At 41.3% G+C, this 25,926-nt stretch overlaps 2 protein-coding genes across 7 annotated transcripts in view; one reads left to right on the plus strand and one right to left on the minus strand.

Moving 5' to 3' along the window:
* The window catches only part of PTPN1 (protein tyrosine phosphatase non-receptor type 1), a 43,257-nt gene extending 24,441 nt beyond the window's left edge, over positions 1 to 18,816 (plus strand). The window contains exons 2-9 of one of the 2 annotated variants that reach the window (XM_069872006.1): positions 1,089 to 1,179; positions 2,841 to 2,941; positions 6,366 to 6,464; positions 9,373 to 9,510; positions 10,726 to 10,935; positions 11,650 to 11,811; positions 12,469 to 12,704; positions 15,314 to 18,816. In XM_069872006.1, coding sequence (XP_069728107.1) covers positions 1,089 to 1,179; positions 2,841 to 2,941; positions 6,366 to 6,464; positions 9,373 to 9,510; positions 10,726 to 10,935; positions 11,650 to 11,811; positions 12,469 to 12,704; positions 15,314 to 15,521 — 1,245 coding nt within the window. In that variant the 3' untranslated portion in view covers positions 15,522 to 18,816. The remainder of the gene's footprint in view (positions 1 to 1,088; positions 1,180 to 2,840; positions 2,942 to 6,365; positions 6,465 to 9,372; positions 9,511 to 10,725; positions 10,936 to 11,649; positions 11,812 to 12,468; positions 12,705 to 15,313) is intronic. The other variant, XM_069872007.1, reaches the window with a different exon arrangement.
* A 955-nt stretch (positions 18,817 to 19,771) lies between these two features.
* The window catches only part of RIPOR3 (RIPOR family member 3), a 43,860-nt gene continuing 37,705 nt past the window's right edge, over positions 19,772 to 25,926 (minus strand). For all 5 annotated transcript variants that reach the window (XM_069871998.1, XM_069871999.1, XM_069872000.1 and 2 more), the window contains 6 exons: positions 24,855 to 25,016; positions 24,527 to 24,685; positions 23,206 to 23,408; positions 22,874 to 22,957; positions 21,810 to 21,900; positions 19,772 to 20,727 (listed from right to left, as the gene is read on the minus strand). In XM_069871998.1, coding sequence (XP_069728099.1) covers positions 20,630 to 20,727; positions 21,810 to 21,900; positions 22,874 to 22,957; positions 23,206 to 23,408; positions 24,527 to 24,685; positions 24,855 to 25,016 — 797 coding nt within the window. In that variant the 3' untranslated portion in view covers positions 19,772 to 20,629. The remainder of the gene's footprint in view (positions 20,728 to 21,809; positions 21,901 to 22,873; positions 22,958 to 23,205; positions 23,409 to 24,526; positions 24,686 to 24,854; positions 25,017 to 25,926) is intronic.

A 25,926-nucleotide genomic window follows, 5' to 3' on the forward strand; every position in this document is an offset into this window, starting at 1 on the left:
GTGCAGGAAACTGTTCTCTGGGCACAGTGAGTGTGAATCAACACCACACTCAGTATTTCTGTATCTGGACAGATAATAAATATTAAACTCTGCTTCATTTAGTTGATTATATTTAACAAAATTTGATCCAATGAAAGAGAACAAATTTAGCTCAATAATTTGTTTTTAATGATGATTTTTTTCAGTGGCTTCTGGGCTAGGTTCATTTGTTCATTTAATGTATGTGCACAGTGTCTTAGGATGTCTTAAACTTAACTATGCTATTGAAGTATCAGTTCTTCAGTAAATCCATTCTTTCAGTTCTTACTAATTTCAGTTAAATCTATGAGCTTCGCTCTGATGTTTCTAGTACTGTAATTTTCAAGAATTGCATATTTACACATCATTTATTTACAATGTTCTGTTCCTACAAATTGGGACTGATGTCCAAGAACTGTAGAATTCTTTTTATTATGAGTTTTGGAATTGTCTCAGATAGCCAAGCTATTAGATGCATCTGAAAAAAAATGAAAGGAAACGCTCATTATATGCTTGAGGTTATATATGTTTTAATTGAGCATGTAAATTGCATACAAATAACTTTTGCCATTTTTAGCTTTATGACGTGTTGCTTATAACTCAAGATAAAGATGTAGGTGATCTTAGACTAGTCACCACTCTCTGTGTGTATTTGATTCCAAAGAGGTTAGACAGTTTTTTTCTATCACAATGATTGTTTTCTAATCACTGCTGAGTCGACAGTACAATTGGTAGTTTCACTCATAGAGGAAACAGTTGCTTAATGCAGTTTATATGAAAGTGCTTTGGGGCAGAGACTGTGCTTCATCAGGAGTGTAAGGGCATAATGTTCTGGTAAATGTTTTGCTACTTTATTATGCAAGCTAATAATATTTTAACACACAATAGTGATAGTGTTGTATTCTGATAAATTTAAACTCAGTTCTTAAGTTGAAGCCTGAAGTGCTTTCTGTCCAGAATTCCCACATGTGAAGATGTCAAGTCAAAGGGGTATTTGTCTTAAAATAGCTAAGGATATGATGATATTAGATGGATTAATATCTAAGACTTTTTTTTTTTCCTTGTTTCAGGACATCAGGCATGAAGCCAGTGATTTTCCATGTAAAGTGGCCAAACATCCCAGAAACAAAAATAGAAATAGGTACAGAGATGTCAGCCCCTGTAAGTACAGTTCTTTTCCATTGTTTGCAACAGACTGTTGACCTCTAATGACTTCTTCTATCAGCTAAATGTTCTTTGTAAGAACAAGATTTCTTCTAGGTGGATTTGCGTCCAAGACAATTCTTTTTATTAATATATTTATTTATGAGATAGATGTCACAGGATGCCGTTCTGTCCAGAGTGTTACACTACAGCAACATACAGTAGATTCTGTGTTTGTCGACAGAAATCTGAAGAAAGGAACTTGCTTTACCTTTGAATTCTTACGCTAGTGAAGAGTGGCAGCTGAAGTAGCATTGCTAAAATTGCAAATATCCTTTCTGTTGCAGTGTAGCATAACTGCCCCTTTTGGGAGGTGGGGAAGTCTTGCACAAAGCATACAATTACTAGAAATAAATCTAAGCTAGTAAGCTAATTGGAACTGAGGAAAGGGGACGTTGCAGAGGTGGCAATACTAGTGTGAGACCTGTGTTTCTGAAAAGATTATCATTGCATATTGCGGTGGATGCTGATGAGAAGTGCATCATCGGGCGTGTGTCCTCTGCAGGAGGCACAGCTCAGTTTAACGTTGCAGCCTGTCTATCCTTCCACAACTCCATGTGCAAAGACAATAACGTTTAGACTTGCCTACAACTGTCACACTGTACTTTTGGAGTGTGCAGAGAAGTACTTGGGTGGCAAGTAATACTTGATGTATCAGACCCTAAAGAGTCCACAGCTGGTTCACTAAACTACCTTCTCTGCACTAAATGACAATGCATTTAAAACAGGAGGCAATGCTGCACCCCTAAAGAGGGCCAGCACAGGCAAAGTTTCTACAGGCTCTGTCATTGGGAAAATGCCTCCTCTCCTCTTCAAAGACAAACATGTTATTGTGTATCAGAAAACTTTTATACTTAGTGGTTAAAAGATGCTGAAATTTTCAGGGCAATTGACTAAGAACAATAGTTGCAAATAGGTTGCTTTACTAAGCAGTTCTAGTATTTGGGGTTGTGAGTAAAAAATGGTTCCTTTTTTCCTGTAGATAATACTTCTACCAAACTGTTTAACTTTTTTTGCAGAGTGTGGGAACACTTGTATGTGTTTTTGTTAGTGCTTTTGTTTTTAATCCTAAGTGGAGCAAGCTGAGACTGACAAAAGAGCAATGAAATTACATTTGCTTTGATTCTTGATTTCTGGTCTTTCTTTCTGTACATTACAGTGTCGATGGCTTGGAAAGTGTAGCTAAATGTCTGTAAGAAGAATAAGAAGCCTCTGTTCTGTGTGTCCAATATATGTTTAGGCAAAGGTTTAACAATCTTGAACAAACTGGGTTTGAGTGTTTAAGCTGCAAAACATAAGCAATTGTGTAATTAGATTTATTTAAAAACAGTAACTCAATAACTGTACAAATATATCAGCATTTACTTCAGATGCACATACTTCCATACTTGCAATGTATTCTTGGGAGACAGAGTGCAACTTACGTTCACTGCTGTGTTGTTCTTGTAGTACCTATGTTGTATTTCCAGCGATACAAGCACCAGTGAACACTTCTGCACTGCCTGTGCTTTTTTGTTCTTCAGGACGACTCAGCTTTTCTGATCCTGACATCTGATAAGGTTGTGCGTGGATTGTGCTGTTGCATATACATTAACCAGTGTTTTCTGATTATGCCGCAGTTGATCACAGTCGAATTAAGCTAAACCAAGGTGACAATGACTATATCAATGCTAGTTTGATAAAAATGGAAGAGGCCCAAAGGAGCTACATCCTTACCCAGGTAATTGCTGGCAGTGGTTAATAAAAATCATATGGAAACTGGAGTTTTTTAGTGGGTTTTCTTTAGCCTATTATGTTTATTTTCTTTATTGTAAAGCTAATTAAGTGTATATAAATGTCTGTATAAACATGTACATAGAACAATTTTACACTATGTGTTTCTTCCTGTCAGCACTGGCTGACATTTGGTAGGGTATTTTGGCCACTTTGCTTATCTGACTTTAGACCCGTTGAGATTAGAAGCTAACATACTTCTAGAAGTCTACTGGTTGGGTTATGAGAACCTGTAGATGTGGTTGAATTGAGTCAACATTTCTCCTAGATGGAAGGCTAGCACAAAAGCTTGAGACCACTAGAGTCTTAAGTTGCCTGATAAATTGTCTGGACAGAGGTCAGCCTCACTGGAGGGAGGGCTTCACATTTACAGGACTATGTGTATGAACTTCAAGATGTCCAAAACATATTTGAAATAACATTCCTTAAATATAACTGATACTTATGTATTATGTTGAGTGGGTAGATGTTAACTAAAATATATTAGGAAATTTCTTACACCCAACCTTCTGTTTCACATAAGCAGTATGCTCCACCACATGTTTCTTGTTAAACGTCCTTCTGAAAGTGATATTATTGTCATATTTACAAATAATGTGCCTCCTTATAACATGGTTTGCAAAAGGTTCAAGTTCATGCTGATGCTTCTACCTTTAATGTGCGAGAGGAAAGCTGTGAATACAGGCATCAGTGATGGGAATATGGGGCACAGGAGGGAAGTGGCTGTTTTTCACTGAATCTGTGAATTCCACACCTATCTATATAGCAAGTTTAAAAATACTCGGATACCCTGTTGTCTTCTTCTGAGAGCAAGCAACTGTGCCAGAATTCTTGTTTATTTTAAATGTTTGGTTCCCTGGAGACTGCAGTGGTCTCTAATCTTGACTTTTTTTACCCCTTCCTCCCACAGTTTAGATAAAGGTACACTAGGATTAATATTTTCAAGCAGCAGCTCTTCCTTCCTGTTTCTAGAGAATAAAGATAAATCTTCTAAGGAAGAAGTGGACAGTACAGTGTTCAATATGAAAATGTTTGTGTGCACACAGCTTTTACTCCACATTCACAACAGAGGAGATCATAGGGTTGACCTGATAGACCTGTATATGGAATTGTTAGAAAAGCAGCTAACTGGTATGGATTATCCATTCTGATCCAGAATTTAATGGGTTTCAATGGCTTTATTTAAATCCAGGAATTCTTTCTGAGGATCCTGGCCTCCTCTTTTCATAGAATCATAGAATCATAGAATAACCAGGTTGGAAGAGACCCACCGGATCATCGAGTCCAACCATTCCTATCAAACCCTAAACCATTCCCCTGAGCACCTCGTCCACCCGTGCCTTAAATACCTCCAGGGAAGGTGACTCAACCACCTCCCTGGGCAGCCTGTTCCAGCGCCCAGTGACCCTTTCTGTGAAGAATTTTTTCCTAATGTCCAGCCTAAACCTCCCCTGGCGGAGCTTGAGGCCATTCCCTCTTGTCCTGTCCCCTGTCACTTGGGAGAAGAGCCCAGCTCCCTCCTCTCCACAACCTCCTTTCAGGTAGTTGTAGAGAGCAATGAGGTCTCCCCTCAGCCTCCTCTTCTCCAGGCTAAACACCCCCAGCTCTCTCAGCCGTTCCTCATAAGGCCTGTTCTCCAGCCCTTTCACCAGCTTTGTTGCTCTTCTCTGGACTCTCTCCAGAGCCTCAACATCCTTCTTGTGGTGAGGGGCCCAGAACTGAACACAGGATTCGAGGAGCGGCCTCACCAGTGCCGAGTACAGAGGGAGAATAACCTCCCTGGACCTGCTGGCCACGCCGTTTCTGATACAAGCCAAGATGCCATTGGCCTTCTTGGCCACCTGGGCACACTGCTGGCTCATATTCAGTCGGCTGTCAACCAACACCCCCAGGTCCCTCTCCTCCAGGCAGCTTTCTAGACAGACTTCTCCTAGTCTGTAGCACTGCATAGGGTTGTTGTGCCCCAAGTGCAGGACCCGGCATTTGGCCTTGTTAAACCTCCTGCCGTTGGACTCTGCCCAGCGGTCCAGCCTGTTCAGATCCCTTTGCAGAGCCTCCCGACCCTCCAGCAGATCGACACTTCCACCCAGCTTAGTGTCGTCCGCAAACTTGCTCAGGGTGCACTCGATGCCTTCATCCAGGTCATTGATAAAGACGTTGAACAGGGCTGGACCCAGCACTGAGCCCTGGGGAACCCCACTTGTCACTGGCCTCCAGCTGGATTTCACACCATTTCCCACCACTCTCTGGGCCCTCCATCCAACCAGTTTTCCACCCAGGAGAGTGTGCGCCTGTCCAGGCCAGAGGTGACAGTTTCTCAAGCAGAATGCTGTGAGAAACTGTGTCAAAGGCTTTACTGAAATCCAGGAAGATACATCCACAGCCTTTCCCTCATCCAGCAGCCGAGTCACTTTGTCATAGAAGGCGATCAGGTTAGTTTGGCAAGACCTGCCTTTCGTGAGCCCGTGCTGACTGGGCCTGATCACCCGGTTCTCTTGCATGTGCTTCATGATAGCACTCAAGATCACCTGCTCCATGACTTTCCCTGGCACTGAGGTCAGACTGACAGGCCTGTAGTTTCCTGGGTCCTCCCTGCGACCCTTCTTGTAGATGGGCACAACATAAGCCAGCCTCCAGTCCAGTGGGACTTCCCCAGTCTTCCAGGACTGTTGGAAGATGATGGAATTTTTTTGTTTGAGCAGTGATGCATAGCAAATATGAGAGGCACAATTATGTGGTTTGAGTGGCCCAGAATTCAGAGCAATGGTTTTGGAGCAGAAAATAACAAAGGAACATAGTGTGAACAAAAAGTTATAAAGAAATCTGCTTTGTGAATAGACAGTAGTCTTTAAAAGAAGTTATCATTTTATTCAGTCCTAAAGCAGATACGTGATTTTCCAGAGTTTTCATAGAATTCGTTATGGTTCTGGTATTGTTTTCATTCTTTTGAGTGTTTGTCCCTTCAGTCTACTAATTTTCAAGTATTATGAATAACAATGATGTGTTGCAGAATAGTTCTACACTGATGTTAATTGTGCTCTTAGTTAGTCAGCGAGGTTTCGTTTCTCCATCGTATGTATACCTTTCCCAAGAAAGTTCTCTCAGCGTTTTTCACTCCCAGTTCTCTTCTTGCAAATGAGACTAGTTTTGTCTTCATGGGGCGGGGGGAAGATTAACTGTACTTTCATGGGTAAATTCGTAGTGTGAAAATGGAACTTAAAGCTCTGTTGCTGCATTTTTTTACAGGTTACAATGAGAAGTTTCTTGTTACTTGTCTGAATTTATTGCCTAGTGCAGTAACTTTTAGTGGGGAGCATTGCACTGACATTAACTGAAAATAATGCTTGTTTCTGGGGATTCTGTCTCTGCAGGGACCTTTGCCAAATACTTGTGGTCACTTTTGGGAGATGGTTTGGGAACAGAAAAGCCGTGGTGTTGTCATGTTGAACAGAGTGATGGAAAAGGGATCCGTAAGTACTTACTCAGCTCTAGCTATGTGTTCATTGCCTGTTTGTGGTCTTTATAAAAAAGAAACAAATAAGACACCAACCCAAAGATAAGGAGGAGGTAGAGAGATGAAAACCATCCATCATTTTTATCTTAAGAAATTACACCTAGAATTGAATACATGGTAAACTGATTGTGGTGTAGTCAGAAAATTATTCAGTTTGTAATTGTAGGTCTTGATTTCCTGTGAATTTTTCTGAAACAAGGCATGAACACAATATGGATCTCTACACAAATGAATATTTAATCTCCAGTGCCAACCTACATGTCTGAGTGTAGTTCTTTGTCAGCGTACGCAGACTGCACGTCTCAGAGGTCATTTGCACCAAGTGTTCGTTCACAAGCATTATGAAATGGTTTTGAAGCAGTCATAGAGATGCTTTGCATGAAGGAAACTTGGAGTCAATAAGAGCTGTCATTATAAATGTATCATCTAGGGGTATTGTTTCTCCACAGTTGTCATTGTTTTATAAAGGTGTTAGAGGTGTGAGGAGAATGGGGGTGTGGTTGAAAATACTTTCCCTAGTATCTATCCTGTGCAATAATCTTCTGGGTGGTGTGGAACCAGCTGTTAAGCCACTGCTTTGCTTGCTAGGACAAGTGTGGTGGCCTAGGTTCTGTCCAGACCTTTTAGTATGTTTACATTAGGCAAGACAGGCAGAAGATGAAGGGGAACAATTTGGGTTATTTCAAGTATTTCTAGACATTACAAAGAATTTCTTCACCGTGAGAGTGGTGAGACTCTGGAACAGGTTGCCCAGCGAAGTTGTGGCTGCCTCGTCCCTGGAGGTGTTGAAGGCCAGGTTGGATGGGGCTTTGGGTAACCTGATCCAGTGGGAGGTGTCCCTGCCCATGGCAGGGGGGGTGGAACTAGATGATCTTTAAGGTCTCTTCCAACCCTAACTATTCTATGATTCTATGAAGTAATTTACTTTCAGACAGGTGAAAAGTTTTGGTTCCTCTTGTACCTGGAGTAGCTGCTGTCTTGAGAAGAAATGCTCAGCCCTTCTGATGGTGGAGACAACAGGAACCATCAGGCCTGGTGTTCATCCCTGAGTCAGGGTTTTGCCTCTATGCTAATTCCACAGCTGCCATCCCTAAAGTGGACTTGGCAGCTGTGCAAATGGAGACAAAAGCAATCATAAAAACTGATAGAAGTGCACTGTTTAAAGTTGAACATTATGGTGCAGTTGGTATAAAGACACTTTGGAGGAGGGGTAACCCACCAGTGATAACTGGGTGGTACATGCTTTTGCGTAATCAGGAAAGAATTCCCAATAATCAGGAAAATTCTTGTGCAATGAGTTGTATTCTAATAAACTGCAGTCTTGATTTTTTGACTGTTCAGCTTTTATTGTAGTGCAAGTGAGATTTAATCTTCAAAAGAGATGCAGTAACCGTATTTTTCAATAGTTTCTTCCTTTCCAGCCATTCCTACTCATTCTCTGCACTGCCAGTAGTTTTGAACTAAATGAATTATTGTGATCCCTTAGGGCAGGCTGCTTACACTTCTCAGCAAACAGCAGCAGGGGACCTACATTGGAGCACAACAAAATATTGTTTGCAGACATTTGTTGGAGAAATTAGACACAAAGCTAGTTGCTGTCTCTTTAACATTAATGCACCAAGAAAAGTTGCAGAGAATTATAACCACATTCTACACCCCGATGAACTAGAGGGTGTAGGATAAAAACTAGAATTAGTCTGAGCAAAACTGGTGTCAATCTACCTACAAATAAAATACTGAAGCGTTTTCTTATTTATTAAAATATTGTCAGAAGTCATCTTAGCCTTGAAAATGTGGTTCTTCTTTTATCATTCTTCCGCTTCAAAGCCATATTTTTTGCCCTTTAATAAAGGAGTTATTAGCCATGTCCAACAATCTGTTCTTATTGCATGGTTAGATATGGGCAAATGGTGGTTGTAATCCTATTTTTGAGGAGCTGTGCTTAGTGGCAGAGGGAGCAGGCCAGTTCTCCCAGTCACAATGTCCTTAGATATAATTGTGAGAAACTTGGTTGCAGACTTTCCTATTTCCTGATGAGTTTCTTTACTTTCTGTTTTTTTCTGCACCCTGCAAAATGTGCTACTTTTCAGTTTGATTGGCTCCTTTAAGGTCCTAGTACAAAGCAGTCTTTGCAAACCAAACTGTCTGGGAAACTTTACTTTTACTAAACTTTACTAAATTGAAATTCAGTCAGAAGTAGGTAATGGAAATGTTTGCTGAATGCAGGGGGTTTTGATTGGCACTTTACTCTTAAACTGTGCCGTGTAAAATCAAAATGATCTCACTGCTATTTTTATTTTTGTGGTGAGTGAGTGGAGTAACCCAAAATCTCATCTGACGTTACACTTGCAAATTAGCAATGTTGTAATTCTGCATGTAGTATGTTTGTGGAATTCATAGCACTTTTTCACAGTATGTTCTGCTCTTGTTAAAATTTATCTCTTGTATAAAATGCCGAGTAGACTAAAATTCAGATTTTGTGAGAGCTTTTATACTTAGACAGTTGATTTTTTTTTTGTTTGGTCTGACTCAACATAAAATAAACAATGGCTTTGATGATTTTTATTAGATTCCATAGCTTCACACTCTTTCAGGTTGCACGAAGAAGAAACAGAGCTCTAACAATCCTTAGGTATCTTCATGAGTTCTGTCAAAATCAAAATAATTTAACTCATACAAGAGGATCACTGAACATATGGTCTGCAATATAAAGAAGGACTGATACTCTTCACACTAGAATTGGTCCTCCTTATAATAAGAATGGGTGAAGAAATGGTCTCGTAAGAAAATGTATTTAAGGATGTTTATTCTTTGCCTGTTGTGTAAACATAAATGACATATCAATGTCTCTTATTTGTTTTTAGGTAAAGTGTGCACAGTACTGGCCACAGAAAGAGGAGAAGGAAATGTTTTTTGAGGATACGAACTTGAAACTAACATTGGTATCTGAAGATATAAAATCATACTACACAGTACGACAGCTAGAATTGGAAAACCTTACCGTAAGTACAGTATCAATCTAGTTCTTCAGTCTCTCTGAGGTGATATGCACCTCCTCATCCACCAAGTCGTGAAAAAGGTGGTCATGGTTATGTTCTGGACTTGGTGATTCCACGTGAAATAGTTCTTCAGCCTGTAGTTTGTGTGTTTTGGAAATGAAACTCTTAAATGTTTATGAAACATATCTGGGAAAACTACAGTCATTTTTATGTCTGGGCCTACACTGAGTGAGAAGGTTAGTTTGTCACTACCTGGGGTTTCAGAGTACCCTTTATAAAATCACTCAACTATTCTAGTGCTTCTGTGTTCTCAGTGAAGTAATTGCCCTTCCTGTCACTTTAGCTGCCTGGCTGCCTGCATCTTGTTCTAAAGTTTATTTTTTAGGCTTTGGCTTAAATCTTCAAGTTTTGCATTGATGGTCTTTACCAGAAAGCAGGGAATGATTTAGGCCTGGTCCTGCAGTGAGCTGTATGGAGCTCAGTACAAGGATAGGGCTACCAGCTTTAAGACAAACAACTCCGCTTTTATTTTATTTTTCTTTTCTTTTTCTTTTGTGCAATATCAAAATAAAAGTGTACATACCATTTCCCATTTCCCACCCTTCTTCTCCTCTAAAGAGGAGAGGATTTGCCCTGTGTTAGAGCAGTGAGAGCTATTTGCATTGCCCTGTGTTAGAGCAGTGAGAGCTATTCTAAAGCTCCTTGGGGAGACTGACTAAGGAAGAACATCATTAACCGAATATAGGTCACTGAAGATATCTGAGGTCCTCGATGGTGCTGAGCTCAAAATGGAGACCTTCACAACAAGAGACAATTATGTGTAATTAGTTTCTTAGCTGCCCAGCGATAAAAGCTCCCTCAGACTGGTGGAGCTTTGTCATTTGAATTCAAGTCAGCTGCTCTAAAGATGTAGTGGAAGCAGTATAGTCTGAGTAGCATGCAAACCTGAGGAGGCACCTGTCTCCATTCCGTGTAAATCAGAGCTATTTTCAAAGAAAGTAGCTAAAATTTTTCCGAAGGCACAAATTTGAAGTGGATCTAAAGGTAAAAATGTCTGATGTCTGAAGCTGTCTGTCTTAGTATATAAGTGACTATTTGCCAGGAAAATGAATGAGGACTTGCATTTGCTGATTAGAAGACTGTTGTAGGCAACTGCGCTTTGAATACTTCTGACTTGTGTATGCAAGCTAAAAGGCTTCCTAAATATTGTTTCTACAGACACAGGAAACGAGAGAGATTCTGCACTTTCATTATACTACGTGGCCTGACTTCGGTGTCCCAGAGTCACCTGCTTCATTCCTCAATTTCCTGTTCAAAGTGAGGGAGTCTGGCTCCCTTAACCCTGAGCACGGACCTGTTGTGGTTCACTGCAGTGCAGGAATCGGCAGATCGGGAACTTTTTGTTTGGTTGATACCTGCCTTCTACTGGTAAGAACTACTTACTCCCCATGATAAGCTGTTTCTGTAGAGTTACTTTGAGGAATGGTTTGATGTAGGCTCACAAAGAGCTGTGGAATGTTCCGTGAAGTATTGTTGTGTGCTGTTTCCTAGTACCTTACTCCTGTTCTGGTTTGGGAGCATATCCCAAGGCAGATCTCATTCTTGACTGGCCGTTTCAATCTGGAGAAGAAATGTCTCTAGTTTTTGCTGTAATTTGCAAAGATAGGCTTTGTCCTCGTGGTTAAGAAAAAAGGTGCTAGAGGTCTGCTAAGTAGTAGTGTGAACTATCCTGAAATGTTGCAAAATAAATTTAATGCTTCTTTTTACAGATACGACTTCACCTGTAGGCAGGGGGGAAATGTCCTGACTTAAGGATAGAACTAGATTTCCTTTTGGTTTTATTCTGTCTGAAAGCAACTAATAGACAGAAGTCGAGCCTAGGCTGAAGTGGGTTTGGTTTGGGGGTTTTTTTTGTCCTAACTATATTTTCAAAACAAGAATGCAAAAAAAGGGGAAAACATACAATGTTTTTAAAACCCTGTGTGTTTTCCCTGCTCTGTCTTTTTAGATACACAATAAATAATTGATGCTAATTAGTATATTGATTCTTTAGTCTGGAGGGGAGTCTGAAGGCCCTACTGCAGAATGAACTATAGTGAATCTCATCAGAGCATAAAGAGTGTTTCAAACTTTTATTTTCAGATGGACAAACGGAAAGATCCTTCTTCTGTGGATGTTAAACAGGTTCTCCTGGAAATGAGGAAATACAGAATGGGACTCATACAGACAGCAGATCAACTCCGTTTCTCCTACTTAGCTGTTATTGAAGGTGCAAAATTCATTATGGGAGATGCTTCGGTGCAAGTGAGTACTAATAACTACACGGCCTAATGTAGTGAGCTGCAACTCTGTTTTCACTGTAGTAGATGTGTGGGATGAACAGAATAGAAAGAAACTTTAAATTTCACGCCTATTCTGCTAAAATAGGTGGGGGTATATATCATGAGGTTCTTAAATACAATACTTTATGATCTGTAGCAACCTAAAGTGTTGTATTTAAGAACCTTCCAAACAGCACCTGTGATAGGACAGGTGGCCTTGTGTACTTCCCAACACTGTAATTGGAGTGTAGACTGGCTACATCGGCCTTGTCTTTCATTTCAGGTAATAAAAATTTTCTAATATGCCAGAAGTTTTTAAGTATTATGATCAAATCCTGTAAGTTTGGTTTATGGTAAGCAGAACTCAAGCAACATGGATTCTATTCTATGCTACTTAAATTTTCCAGAAGTAGATTAGAATTTCTTGCATTTATAGCTGATGTTTTCTCTGTACTGGATGTAGCTTGGACTTGGAGTTCTTGTATCTCTTTTTCCCCTTTTTTCAATGCAAAAGAACAGCCGCTTTTAAGAATAAATGAAAAGGTAGAGTATAAAGACCCTAACACGTTAAAACTAAAACTCATAGCAGCTTGAATAAGAGAAACAGAGAAAAGCTTAATAGGGCTTTTCCTTCCTGAAGGAACAGTGGAAGGAGCTTTCCAATGAAGACCTGGACCCTCCACCTGAACATACCCCACCACCTCCCAGACCACCAAAGCGAACCTCAGAAATGCACAATGGAAAGATGCATGAACACACAGAATTCTTTCCTAAACATCAGGTAGTAGAGGAAGAGATTCGATGTTCAGTCAGTGCTGTGGAAGAGATGGTTCCAGATGGCAGAGCTCATTCATCTGTACCACTGACCACAGACAGGTAATTCTTTTAGTTTCCCACTTTTGACTTTACCCTGAAGACTGTCCAGTTGGCTTAAGGCATTGAGAGTTTGCAGGGCAGTTGTTCATAAATGGCATTTCATACCAGAAGGGCCTGAGCAGACCTTGATCGAGTTAGTGAAATACTTCCAACCCATAATCTTTTTGGTAAAGGTCTTGCACTCATGTTCTTTTAAAATCATGCATAAGTTCAGCCCTCTTACAGGTTCCTGCTGGGGTAAAAGAAAAAGTGACGGCATAATGAAGTGGTTTAGTCTTGATGTACATGCAGTAAATGCTAAGTTACAGAGGAGCTCTTCAGCCACGTAGCTGAAAACTAGGCTGACTAGCTTTAGCCACATGTAGAAATATGATATTAATTGCAAGCAAAGCTACTTTTGATGAAAGGAGGAAAGGGGGCACAAGCGGTAGAACAGCAGAGAAGCCAAGATTCCTGCCTGCTTAACCACTAGATGTCACTCCGGATTTATCTGAGTGCGGGGAACCTGGTTGAAAATCTCATGCCTTGCTGTTGCTGGCATCCTGCACGTTACCCAGCTTTATTTAGAACACCCAAGCGAATGGCACACAGAACAAAAAAACATCAAAATGACAAAATAAAAAAATAACCCCCTTACACCCACCAGGGATAATCAAGAGCAGGTTTACTGTTCCCCAGCCAGATGATCTCCTAAGAATTTTCAGGTCCACATAGGAGTATTGGAACGAAACGCCAAGTTTTAGTGTTGTCCACAGAACTCTAGAGCCTTTTCAGCAGAGGCAGCGGGCAGACTTGATGTAGTGAATTTAGCTGAGCCGGTGGGGGAGTGTGTGACTCTGGGAACTGGAAAATAGTGAGTGGTCTCTCCAGTTGTCTTTCTTCAGATGAAAATTCCTCCTAATTTCACATAGCAGAGAGGCTGAGACTATGAGCTGAACCTGTCCTCTCCCTCCAAGTTCTGCTGGAGGCCATGTGATAAAACAGAAGCATTTCCCTGCTCAATGTGAAACAATGTTTTGATCGGGGTTTTTCATAATTTATTGAAGAGATTCTGGAAGTTAAATACTCCAAGTCCAAACATCTTTACTAAAAAGAAAGGAAATCTTGGAAATAGAAATGAACACAAATGGAAGTTTAGCTACAAAAGAAGGAAGTGTTGCAATAGTAGCACCTCCCTCTTTCTTCCCTCTGTGACAATATTGTTCTGTTACCAGAATATTTGCCTGGGATGTGAGATGCCAGCTAATGTTTTCCACTCCTAATGAAGAGTCTGGATTTAAAGCTGGTGTCTTGTGTCTTTTCATTAGCTATATAAATCTGAATTTCTCAGTGAAGAAATTATTTCCTGGAAGTACTTCACACAGTCTAGTTTAAATGAACATAAGATGTGTCCAGCTCTAAAGAGCTCAAAGACTCAATTAATTTCCCTTATTATAGTCCCTTGTCTGAGGCAGGAGTTGAGTCATCCTCTGGAACTGCCTGTCTTCGTTGATTGTAGAGGCTGGCTAGACATCTATTTCTTGCCTTGCTGAAGCTAAATCCTACCTTACATGATATTTCAGGCATACTAGGAAAGGCCAGATTTTGAATCCTGAGCTCCCTCATTCTGTACTCAGGCCTCTTTTGTGACCGTCGCTCTTGTCCTGGTTGGGACAGTGACACTTGCTAGGCAAGAGGGGAAGGAGTGGAGAGCAGAGAGACAGTCTGATGTGAAAGGATGTGGGACGTTGTGAGACTGGAGGGGCAGGAAAGAGACATTGTGCTGGCAGAAGCGAGGGAAGAAGCAGCAGAATTTTTAAGCACATTTGTTTTCCTGCCCAGATATTCTGGTGTCTGGGATGGAAGTTTCCCAAGTTCTTCTGTACTTAAGCTGTCAGCAGATGTCTGGGAAATGCCCCTGCAAAACATCCCCCTGGTGGTTACCACCCCACTGGTTCTCACAGGATGGTGATGCTCTGCTTTCTAAATCCAGCTGGAAGAAGTTGCACAGTAGATAAAAAAGATCCTGCTTAGTTAAGAAACCTCTTTTTCAATCCGCGTACTGCCAGCAGGATGGAGGTCTAGTGTCTAGAAACAAAACCGATGTTTGCCTCTGTTTAGACAGTGTTACAGGTGAAGAGATCTTCTGATCCACCATCAAACCTATCGCAAGGTGTTTAACCGTCTTAGGTTCTGGCTGCACAAGCAACCACAGTTGTGCCATTCTCTGACTTCTTCGGCAGGTGCTCAGTTTTCGAGCCCTGTTGTTCTGAGCCGGGTGTGGGCTTGATTCGTGCTGCTTCACTGCTGGTGTCTGTGCAGGTAGCAGATTCGTGATGAGTAGTGGGTGTAGGTGGTGCTTACAACTAAATCAGTTTATTTTTAAAGGGCACAGAATACTCCCAAGCATGGCTTTTGATGACAAGCACTGTTCTAAACCTGTAATTTAATAGCCAGAACTGTAGTAATTAGTGACAGGCTTTGGTTTGTCGTCTGCTGCAGCTCCTGATAGCAAGAGTTTTCCAGCTTTGTGGTGCTCAGTGGGTGAGGCCACACGCTTTGTGCAGAGCCTGCGTGGATTCTCTCCTAAATGGAGATCTAGTACTGAATATTTATTTCTTTTCCTTAAGCACTAGTCAAGACACTGAAATTCGGAGGAGAACTGTTGGTGAAAATCCACGTCTCTCACCCCACAAAGAAGAGTTGATGAAGTCAGAAAGCTTGGAAGAGGAGGATGAGAACATGATGACAACTTGGAAGCCATTTCTAGTGAATATTTGCATGTTCACATTCCTCACAGCAGGAGCTTATCTCTGTTACAGGGTGTGTTTTCATTGATGGACGTGCCAGCAGGATCGGTCCCGCAGAAAACACCAATGACGTGTGATCGGTTTGTAATGAGCTTCTTTGAACGAAAGCTGATTGAGGCGTGTGAGCCTTGTCTCAGTGGAGGGAGATCTTAGGTTGAAAGGCCAGAACTTTGGTTAGGGCTTAAAGAGATAATTGATGCACTAGGGTTTTATCTAGCCCTGTGATCCCAAGAACATAATATTCTAATCTCAGGGCCTTAAAATATTCAGGAGTAAGCAGAGAAAATGCCAAATAGTCTGTTTTCGGGTTTTTTTTCTTTTTTTTTTTTTAACTAAATAATAGAATTACAACACATTGTTGTTTTTAGCCTTTTTTAAAAAGCTAGTTCTTTTTCTTTTGTGTTTGAGAAAAACTAGGCACAAGTGAAACTTGCTTGTACTCTCCAAGTGTTGTAACCAAATACACGGCTTATATTGACGAGTTCCAAAAAAACAGAAAAAGAAACCCACATACCTGAAGAATGTAAAGTTTTTGGAAGGGGGAGCGTTGGGGAAGGGTGTTTGTGGTTGTTTTGGTTTGGTTTTTAACTTGCTTCATCATTAAAGACTGAGTCGTGGGCAGTGCCTGTGGTATTGGTATATTTAATCTTGGCATAACTGTTCTTAAAGAGCTTCTTGTTTTACATGTTTATAGAAACAGGCTTCTGCATTTGCTCAGGGTATCCCAACATGTCAAGCTCTTTTTCTTTTCTTTTTGTTTTAATGTGTCTCTCCTCATTGACTTGTGTTGCACTCTACTTGCACGTACACCTCTTTATATTGCACCATCCTTTGTAAAGCTGTTCTTACTTCTGTATTCTGGGTTAGGAGAGGTCGAGGGGAGGGAGAGAAACAGGAAGGGAAATTCAACCAAAACGTGTCCACCAGCATTTTGCAGCTGTGCAGCTGGCAGTGAGAAGGACCAGTTCTTAAACCTCATCATTTGGAATGTAAAATGCAGTTTCACTCTCCATCTGCTCCGTAAGGAATGATGAGCTGCCTGCAAGGGCCGGGGAGGGAATGTACCCGGAGGCATTGCAGGTAGTGGGCAGGAAAGCATTTCAATAAATCCAGAGCAATTAATGCTGTGGCAGCTTCCTGAAAACATAAAAAGTTCCACAGAAGACGTGTTGGTCTGTGAACGTACTACCAGTTGGCTTATGATGCAAGCGTGTGTGTTCTGCTTTTTTTAAAGCAAAGATTTAAAGTACTGGCTTTCGTTTGGCTCGGGATCCGCTCACCAGTAACTGCCGGACGCAGCAGCGAGGGGCGAGCCCTGCGCCTCTGGGTTTGTGGGTTTGTCCCCCGCCGTGCTGGGTCGGTGGGCGGCTCTGCAGCCCCCGGCCCGAACGCCCCGTGCCTGTAAATAAGGATTGGGGGGCACTGGTAGAACTGTGACTGGGAGTCGGCTTTGCACGCAACAGGCTCACACAACGCGGCTTCTCTTGTCAGTACCAAATCATTAATAGTTCAAACAGCAATAGCAAAGGTTTCTTTGCTTGTGTCAGGGAGCAGCGGGCGGGAGGAAACACACTGAGATTGTAGTGATTGAAACCAAACCATGACAGCTGATTTGCAAGTCTAATCAGTTCTTTTTATTTTCAAAGGCTTTCTAGATTCATAGCACTTAACCACCGCTATGGAGTATCTCACGTAAGGCGGTCTCCACTCCATATTTATTTTTGCAAAGCTCTCTGTCGAGGTGGCTCTTCCTTCAGTGACAGAGTTGGTGAATGTGGCAGGGGGTGGGGGGAATTGTTTCTATTTTGTGTTTTGTTAAGCTTGCATCAAGGGCTTTTCAAAAGTACAATAATAAATCCTCAGGTAGTACTGGGAATCGATACTTTACCTGTGAGACTGTTGGTCAGACCAGTACTTGAAAGGAGGAATGTTGTAATCAGTCAATATTTAGTTATATTATTGGAAACGTGAAAAATGAGTATAGACAAATGGTAATATATAATGGCTCATCTGTGTATTTAAGATACAGTATGTGATTGCTTTGTCCCCACTATTCTCTCCCACCATCTGGTAGAATATTGTTCTAAGGCAACATTTGTACCCCATTTGTATTAAAATGCATGTGAAGTCTTCTAGTGTCCTGATAAAATACCATGTGCTTGAGAGGTGAAAGAACTTATATTTCTGCTTACTGATGTGCCCAAATTATATTTGCATGAACTGATCATTACGTGGCTGTGGTTCCAGGGGTGTTGCTGAAGTCTGGTCGTTCAGCAACAGACTGATGTGCTGTTTACCAGGTAACATGTACTCGCCTGATCCTTGGCATGACTCCCTATTGAATTTCTGCATACTCTGTGTAACCCGGGTGTTCGCATGGTTCATTTCAGCTGAGTAAGTATAGTACAGACATTCCAGAGAGTTTATTAGTAAGCCGTATCCACACCTCACCGCTGGTCACTTGAGGCAAGCAGAAGCTCTCTGATTTCGGGGTCTAACACGCCGTGCTGCCTTCCAGCTGCACTGGAGGAGGGAGGGAGCGGAAAGCCTCTTCTGCAAGATCGCGGTAGCTTTGATCTGCAGAAGTGCAGCTCTTGAAGTGGTGACCCATTTAAAAACAAACAAACGCCTCTAAACTGTTCCCAAGAGGGAACATTTTAAATTTTAGGTTTGGCAGGAAAGCAAAGCATCCTCTCTTTTAACCCAGAATAGTTCACTTGCACAGGGCTTACAAATTATTCTAACATGAAGGTTGCTGCCGATGATAAAAAGCTTCTGAACACCCTCCTTTCTGCCCACACGTTTTGCCGTTTCTTTCATCTGTTCGGAACCCAACACTTGCACTGGCCGGGAGAGGTGGCGGAGTGGCCCACAAGCCCCGTGAGGTGTGTATAAGGCTTAGAATACTGAACTGTAAACATTTTTGTTTCGATGTCCTGTATGTGTATGTAGTAGTTTGGGTGTGTATATACCGTAGCGTTTCGAAGTGGGTGTATTGGTTAACCTATTCTTGGAAAATGGAAAAATATCCATGTTAAACTTGTTAGAAAGTTAGTGAGCTGCTCTGCTATATGCCTTAAGCAAATATTTACTCATCAGGTCTTTCTTTTTTACAGATTGCCATAGAATAAACTTTTTTTAAAAAAATACAAAAACAAAAAAGCTAAATGTTTTGGTATAATACATTTTCAGGTATCTTGTCTTTTGTGTAAGCCGCTGCGATGACCTCACAGGTTATAGTAAAATTGTACAGTTTTTCAATTTCCCATACAAGTTTTCAGTTCTCATTTTAGTTGTAACAATAAAATTCTTTTTTTAAAGAACGGACGTGAGAGTCTTATTGCTGCCCATCGTCTCCGAGCAAGAGCCGCTGCCTCCTGTGCTGAACCCCCTGCAGAGCTGGGCTGCCACGATACCTGCTGGGGCTTCATCATTTCAGTGTTGCTGTAAGAACTCACTTGTAGGTCAGAGCTCTAGTGAAAAAGCCTAAGTGTAATAAGGATCCCATGTCTCTGCTGCCTCTGATCTTCACTTTAAAATTTACCTCTTTTAACCATGATGGCTACAAATCAGTGTAATATAAAAAAAAATGAAGTAATTCTCAAGCACAAATGTTTTCTGCAAGAGTTTTAGTTGTGCCTTAACATGAAACTGCAGTGGCTGGGTGACAGAAGTTTACATGTTGCAACAGCTGCAGCCATCAAATTTCTATGTTGTATTTATCTTTATGTTTTCAAGGAGCTCTCCAAATGGAGGTGAGGTGCTTGAAAAGGGAATTTCCAGCAGTTCCATGAGGTAGGATAAGAACAGCAGCAGAGGGTGTTGGTGTGTGGCCCCCTGACACTCTCAGCCGCAGTAAGAAGGGGACGAGGAGAGGGGCCTGGGGAGGTACACAGTCTGCCAACACAGAGCTTCTTCCCTTGCTTTTAAATAAATCCATAAATCATAATCAGAGTTCCAGCACAGAGAAGCAGCCCACTAATTTTACTTCACTGTGGATTAGGATGCCCTAAGCCCCATGGTCCTATTCAGGACTCATCAGTGAAGAGTTCAGCTGTACAAGCAAGCTCTGTGTTTCCAAACTAAATAGCACCAGCAGGCCAGTAGCTGCATCTGTCTCAGCAGTGCAGGCCTGAGCTTTCCCCAAACGGCAGTGCAGGGCGTGCAGGACGTCCTGCAGATCCACCTAAGGTGAGTGTGAACTGAGTATCTTAATTCCCTTTGGGGGTTTATTGCCTTCTGCCTCTCCACAATGCTACCAGCATGTCAGCCTGAAACAAGTTCCTGCAAGTGTTTCAAATGTTTTATTAGAATTTTCGAAAATAGTATGAAATCCAACAAATAAATACTGAATAGAAAAGCAATGTACATGTAAAAAAATATATATACACACAAGCCAAACCCTTTCAAGTACTTTACCTGAAGCCAGGCCCCTCTTTATGGCTCCCCTTCCACTACGTTAAAAAAGTGTGGAGTGAGGAGCCTGGCAGTGTGTGTGCAATTCTGAGTGGTCTGGATCTATGACTAAATGAACAAATTTAAAATTAAAAGAACAACAACACAGAGCTGTCCACGCCTTCCTGCTGTAAACGGCTGAGGATACACGCTGTATAGATCCCTGTCAGTCTTTGCCTGACCCTCTCCTAAGCTGCAATGATTATGAAGAAATTGGCTTTTGAAGCAACTTAATTGAACAAGAAAAGGAAACCACCGAGTAAAGCTGTTAGATGTTTCCACTGCCGCTGGCAGTTGCTGATGTCAGTGCCCTGCAGTCTGCTAGGTTCTAGAGGGACTTTGGGGAAGTGATCACTTCTCCTTGAGAAATGCCAAATTAATAAAATGCTTTATGGGAAAACAGATCATATTGACTTACGGTTTGAGAAGGGGATTTTAATTCAAGGGACAGCCTGGTTCCGTATTCTAAGAGTTCCTAATATTTATTTGTCCAGCACTTGATATTTCACGTGCAGATTGCAAACTCTCCCTGCTTTGGAAATAAGCCTGTGCTCTGTCAGTACGCGGCATGCATAGAGCAAGGCAAAAGTAAACCAGACACTGATAAAAAACAAAACAAAATCCTTGGGTACCCAGATGTGGCTGTGAGGACAATGGGATTCAACTCCTCATATTCTCCTATTAAAATACTGTGATTTCAATTTCAGCCTCTTGTATGGTTCCTCTTAACTCACAGCAAATCCTGTCCATTTTCTCAAAGGCCTGTCTTCCCTTTTCACCTATGGAAAAAGAGAAAATACATCTCAGTTAGAAACACCCTGAGAAAAGCAATACTTGAGAAACACTCCTGTTGTGACCTCATTCAGAACTAACAAGAACTCTCAGAGACGTGCTTGTCACTGCTAAGGGAAAACTGCTAGGAGCCACCATGGAAAATCAGGACTTGCGTAAACATTTCCACATGAGTAATGACTTGGAGCATCACAGTTGGAAAATTTGTTTTGTAATGCATGTGAATCTGAGTGTTTCTGTGAAGCAAGCCTGGAGTTCCCGGGAACTAAGCATGAATCTGAGTGGTTTTCGGAAGAACAGAACAGGGAAATTGCCGTCTTGAAGATAAACTGTAGATGCTCTAGCAGTTGTGCATTTGGAATATTTAGCCTAAGCAATTCTCGTTGGCCTCAGCAGAAGCACAAATACAGGAGAGTAGCAAACTGGGAACACTGACAGTCCACAAGCAGCTCAGCTCCACTGTAGATCTACTGAATTGAGGTGAAGTAATGGTTCATGAACCAGTACAAACTCATGCAGTTTGTACGCTTCACCCCTCCAGTATTCAGAGTGGAACCAGTTGAAGAAGAATAAGAACATCAAAATTAGAATTAACCTGTCAGTTTGTAGGTGGCTAGAAGAGATTACGGGGTCTGAAGAGTCTGCTGTGGTTTTGGTATACAAAAGATCTCTAAATGGGTTTAGCTAGTGTCAGAGCTAGAAGAGGCTTTATTGTGAACTGGCAGCTTCAGGTGTCCTTTTTAAAATATGTAGGAGGAGAAAACTGCTGATGCCAGTACTACTCTAAGAAGTGCTCCAGCAGCACTGTCAGCACTTGTCTTCCACCTTTTTTAAAAGTTTAATAGTTCTTAAAGCACTTTATCCTACAGGAATTTCCTTGGTCTGGTTCTACAACCTTTAATGGGAGCCTTTGGTTATTATATGTGGTACAAAGTTTACCTTAACGGTTTATGAGACATTTCCATTGTCCTAGGCGTGTTCAGGCTGAACCTCAGACCTGTTCTGGTTCTGTATATTCTTTCACATTACTTTTTCAGAATCTCTCTTTAAAGCTGTACAAAAGACTTACCAAAGGACAGCGTCGTCTCCCTGGCTGCATTCCTAACTTCCTCTGTTTCAGACTGGCACAGGTGGGCAACCTGCTCAATACTCTCAACGCCCTGTTTAAGGACAGAAACATTTGCAACAGTAGCTTTTCAGCAAGCATTTTGATGAAGGGTTTTTTGCAAGGCAAACAGGTTCACACTAACTCTCATCTCTTCTCACACCTGAATTCTACTGTGACCACTCTTTTCTCCCCCAACATACCAGCTTGCAGTCAGTTTTTCTGAGCATGATCTCACCTCTGCTACTTTCCCTCCTGTTACAGCACATGAAAAAAGTATAAAAGTTCCAGGGTACAGTTCACTGCTGCAGTGCCATTAAACTAGCATGAAGCAATCGGGACTTTCACTAGAAGAGTTAATGCAGGTTGTGCAAGGGCAACAATTGTTTCACAAATCTGACTTTGAGAGTAAGACTCTGATTTGTGGAGCCTCTCCTGTGACTGCCTGTTCGTAGAAACTGTACTCACAATAATCCCTTGTGTGCAAAGAACCCATTACAGACTTGTGGGTATTGGAAAGCTTCAAATCTGCTCTGACAGTTTCTTATAATAGCAATACAAATATTAATTTATTTTCTGACTGTAACCACCTATTGTTTAAAAAACTATGAACTTATTGAACTTTAAATTTCTATAGTTAAAGCTTTAGAACTGACTCCATGTAGAGCTGACTGTTGCTCATTTTTCTCACGCTAGATATCCCCCAGTCTCTGTTGTCCTTCACCACTGACAATATTGTAGAAATTAGAAAACATCCTTTCTGCAATTGTACTGTGCCTGTCAGATCAAACCCGGACACTTTGAGAAGCCTGCAGCTCCCTCTGCCTGCTGCCTTTTGAATAACAGCATTTATAGTTTAGAACTTTGGCAGCCAGAGAATTCATTAATTCCAGATACAGGGAAGCCGAAAAAGTAATCCTACCAGCTTAAATTAAGTAAAAAAAAAATGTAAAAAAAAAGCTAGATACACTTGCCTCTAGCAGTTTTGGCTAGACACACACAGCAAAAGTAGAGCTCTAATTACTTACTCTGAGGTTTTTAAGAGCGAAACATGCAGCTTGCTGAAGTCTTGCATCACAGGTAGCTAAAACATCAGTGTAAAAAAAGACAGCCTAAATGAAAGAGAAGAAAAAAAAAATAGAAGAAACGTAACAGTAACCCTGCAGTTCAAACTCAGTCTGACCTTAGCACTGTCTTAAGGTGAATGAAGGATCGCAGCAAATCACTTGAGCACTGATGTTGTTCAGGTTCTAGTTATTAGATCAATGTATGGAGAGGACAATAGAGCTATTCTAGGATAAACAAGTTCCATGTATTTCAGCATCTATTTTGAAAAGCTGTTAAGAAGTGCAGTCCTTACCTTTTCCCTGAAGTTCCTGTTTGCTGCTGCACGGGAGAGGCAGGATGTGGCTGCTTTGCTGACACGGTGGTTGTCATCTAGCTGTAAAATCCCAAGTAGCTGTAAAGTCTGCGGTAGAGGCTGGAGTTTGTTCAGTCGCTTCCCTTTCAGCTTTTTAAGAGTCTTCAGGCGCCCAGGGCACTTTAGCTCCTCAATCAGCATCACTAGAAGTTAAAAGACTCAGCTTCACTTACTGACACAGACATCATCAAGAGAAGACAAGCCTTTCTCTAATTCCATCTCCTTTAGCCACACGTAGTTATTCACAAGGCTAATAAGTAGCCAAGTGTGGCAGGAAGCAAATCAGGACAACTGCCCTTTTGACCATCCTGTCTTCTTTCTCTGTCATTGTTTCATTTCCTCCTATGCCAAGAGTGCCTGAAGAATGCAGCAGAAATTATTATTGCACAATATTAGTTCAGAGGATGCAGCAAAGACCTCATCCTTTTAGGACCCGGGTGCATCGAGTACAATATATGGAGCCACAGAACTCCTGCACCTTTGTCCTAAGGACAATCAAGCTAATCCTAAAATAAGGAAAATGCAATCAAGCAAATCCTTTTAAACATCTCTGATACATCTAGGTGTACTGGTCAAAGAGAAAAGCCTTTATCTTTTAAAAAAATAAGAAACCAGGCACTGGATTGACAGATTCAATTTGAAGAGTATTCCAGGTCTCTCTCACTGACTAGCAATGCACAAGTTTACTCCCCCACCATGAGTCAGCTGCATCAAAATAAGACTGAAGATGTAGCCAATATCAGGAGTATTTTTAAAATAGTTCTTGTCTGATACAGACTAAGTTTTCAAGTATTTTCATATGCTGGACTAGATTTCAGCAAGACACTGGCTAATTCATGCTAGAAAATGCACATTAGTAACCTCTGAAATGTTAATGCTGTGTCTGATTATAGCTGCTATAGTCACACAAAGCTACAGACATTTACTCAGTCCTTGAATCTAGCTGTAGATTCCTGCCAACCTGGTTTCAGATTTAACTTCAGAACACCACAGAACCCACTTTTTAAGGCGCTGACGATCAACCCATCCTTCACCACATCCTTCACCCCTCTGTTTGGCTTCTACGTGGTTAAATAGAGGAATCAAACATGTCTTTTCTGTTCTAATTAAAACTGCATGGGCATAAGGGGAATTAAAATGGAAAGAAATTGTCAATGGGCTGTTTCCCGCTCTGAAAGTAAATCTTGAGTAGTAACCTGCAGAGCAATACTTAGCTGCTGGGCTTGTGAGCGCAAGCAAAGGAGCAAAGCACAGTCACTACCTTCTCTAGCAAGCTTTCCGAAGTGTTTCTCCAGGCTGAGAACGTCATGTTTCTCCAGGTAGCTATAAAATTGGAATAAAGTAACTGGTTCTGTTTGGAGGTGCAGAGGGGGGAGCAACCCGTCACAGGTGATGATCTGTTCCAGTAACCTCTGCAATACTGAAAGTAACAGAAAAGAACAAATGAGAAAATGAAAAGTTGGTTAGATGGAAACTGCTTAAAACAAGTAAGTAAGTTTTAGTTCATTTTTAAAATCTACAAGGACAATTCTTAGCCACGCAATAAAATGAAACCAGAGTGGCCTTGTGTTCAAGAAACAGACTAGTACCTGCTTCTAATTGACCAGGGTATTTTTCCTTCACTTTGAGTGTCAATGTGTATTTTAGTGCATGACGGAATCTTTCTGCTGAAGCAAACAAGATGTTGCCAGGCTCTGCAAGATCACTCCACATCTTCAGATAGTGCTTCTTCTTTTTAGTCTTCTGAATAACTGGAGAAAAAAGTCATCATATTTCAGAAGGCTAGTGAGCTCTAGTGGATTTTGGATTTTACATAAGAAATTACGCACCAGATGGCATATCTAGAGATGTGTCAGCATAACTTGTATTTGCCTTAAATAGATGGCTTTGTTCAGAGCCGGAGATTTGCTGCCAGTATGTAACATCTGCAAGCATTGATTTCACCGAGCTTGGGCTAAGCTCCTAAACTGTCATTGTGAGACCTGAATGAGATGACTCACAGCTCTCCTGCCTCTCATTATTCATTTTATCCCAGCATCTGAGTCAAATTGCGGAAGAACTTTCTGCAAGTTGAACTGTCTCCACTCCTGCCAGCAAGAGATGTGCTGTTCCCAAGCATTTTAGAGATCCTGTCATACGTACTTTCACAAGTGGAGAACTCTGAATCTCAGTGCATGGGCTAAGAAAAGGCTTTCTTTCATTAAACACTTCAGAAGAACACTTTAAGCAATACCCTGTGGTTTCTTGTTATCATTTAAACTCTGTTATTTCTCACTCTTACCTACAGCGATGCATTCTGTGTTTTAGACTCCTACACCTTCCTCATCACATTGTTCCAAAGGCCCTTTGGAGCCTGCTCTAGAGAACAGTTTATTCTCACATCCTTCAGGATAAAATCTGTCACCACATTCTTCCAACTAAAATTTGCTTTCTTGCCGCTACATTTGCCAAGACAAGAACAAAAGCCTACAAGGTCTCCCACTGTGCCTTTATCATTTTGTCATATCCAGCAGTCAGTGAAATAATTCAGCTGGGGGAAGGTCTGAGATGGGAAAAATTGCACGTCAAACTTTTCTTGCAAATGTGTAGAGAAACTGGGCTGTTGGCTAACTAAATGAAAGCACAGGTATAAAGGAGGCCTTCATTAAGGCTACTCTGCTG

The sequence above is a fragment of the Phaenicophaeus curvirostris genome, chromosome 18, assembly GCF_032191515.1.
Source record: "Phaenicophaeus curvirostris isolate KB17595 chromosome 18, BPBGC_Pcur_1.0, whole genome shotgun sequence".
Classification (NCBI taxonomy): Eukaryota; Metazoa; Chordata; class Aves; order Cuculiformes; family Cuculidae; genus Phaenicophaeus; species Phaenicophaeus curvirostris.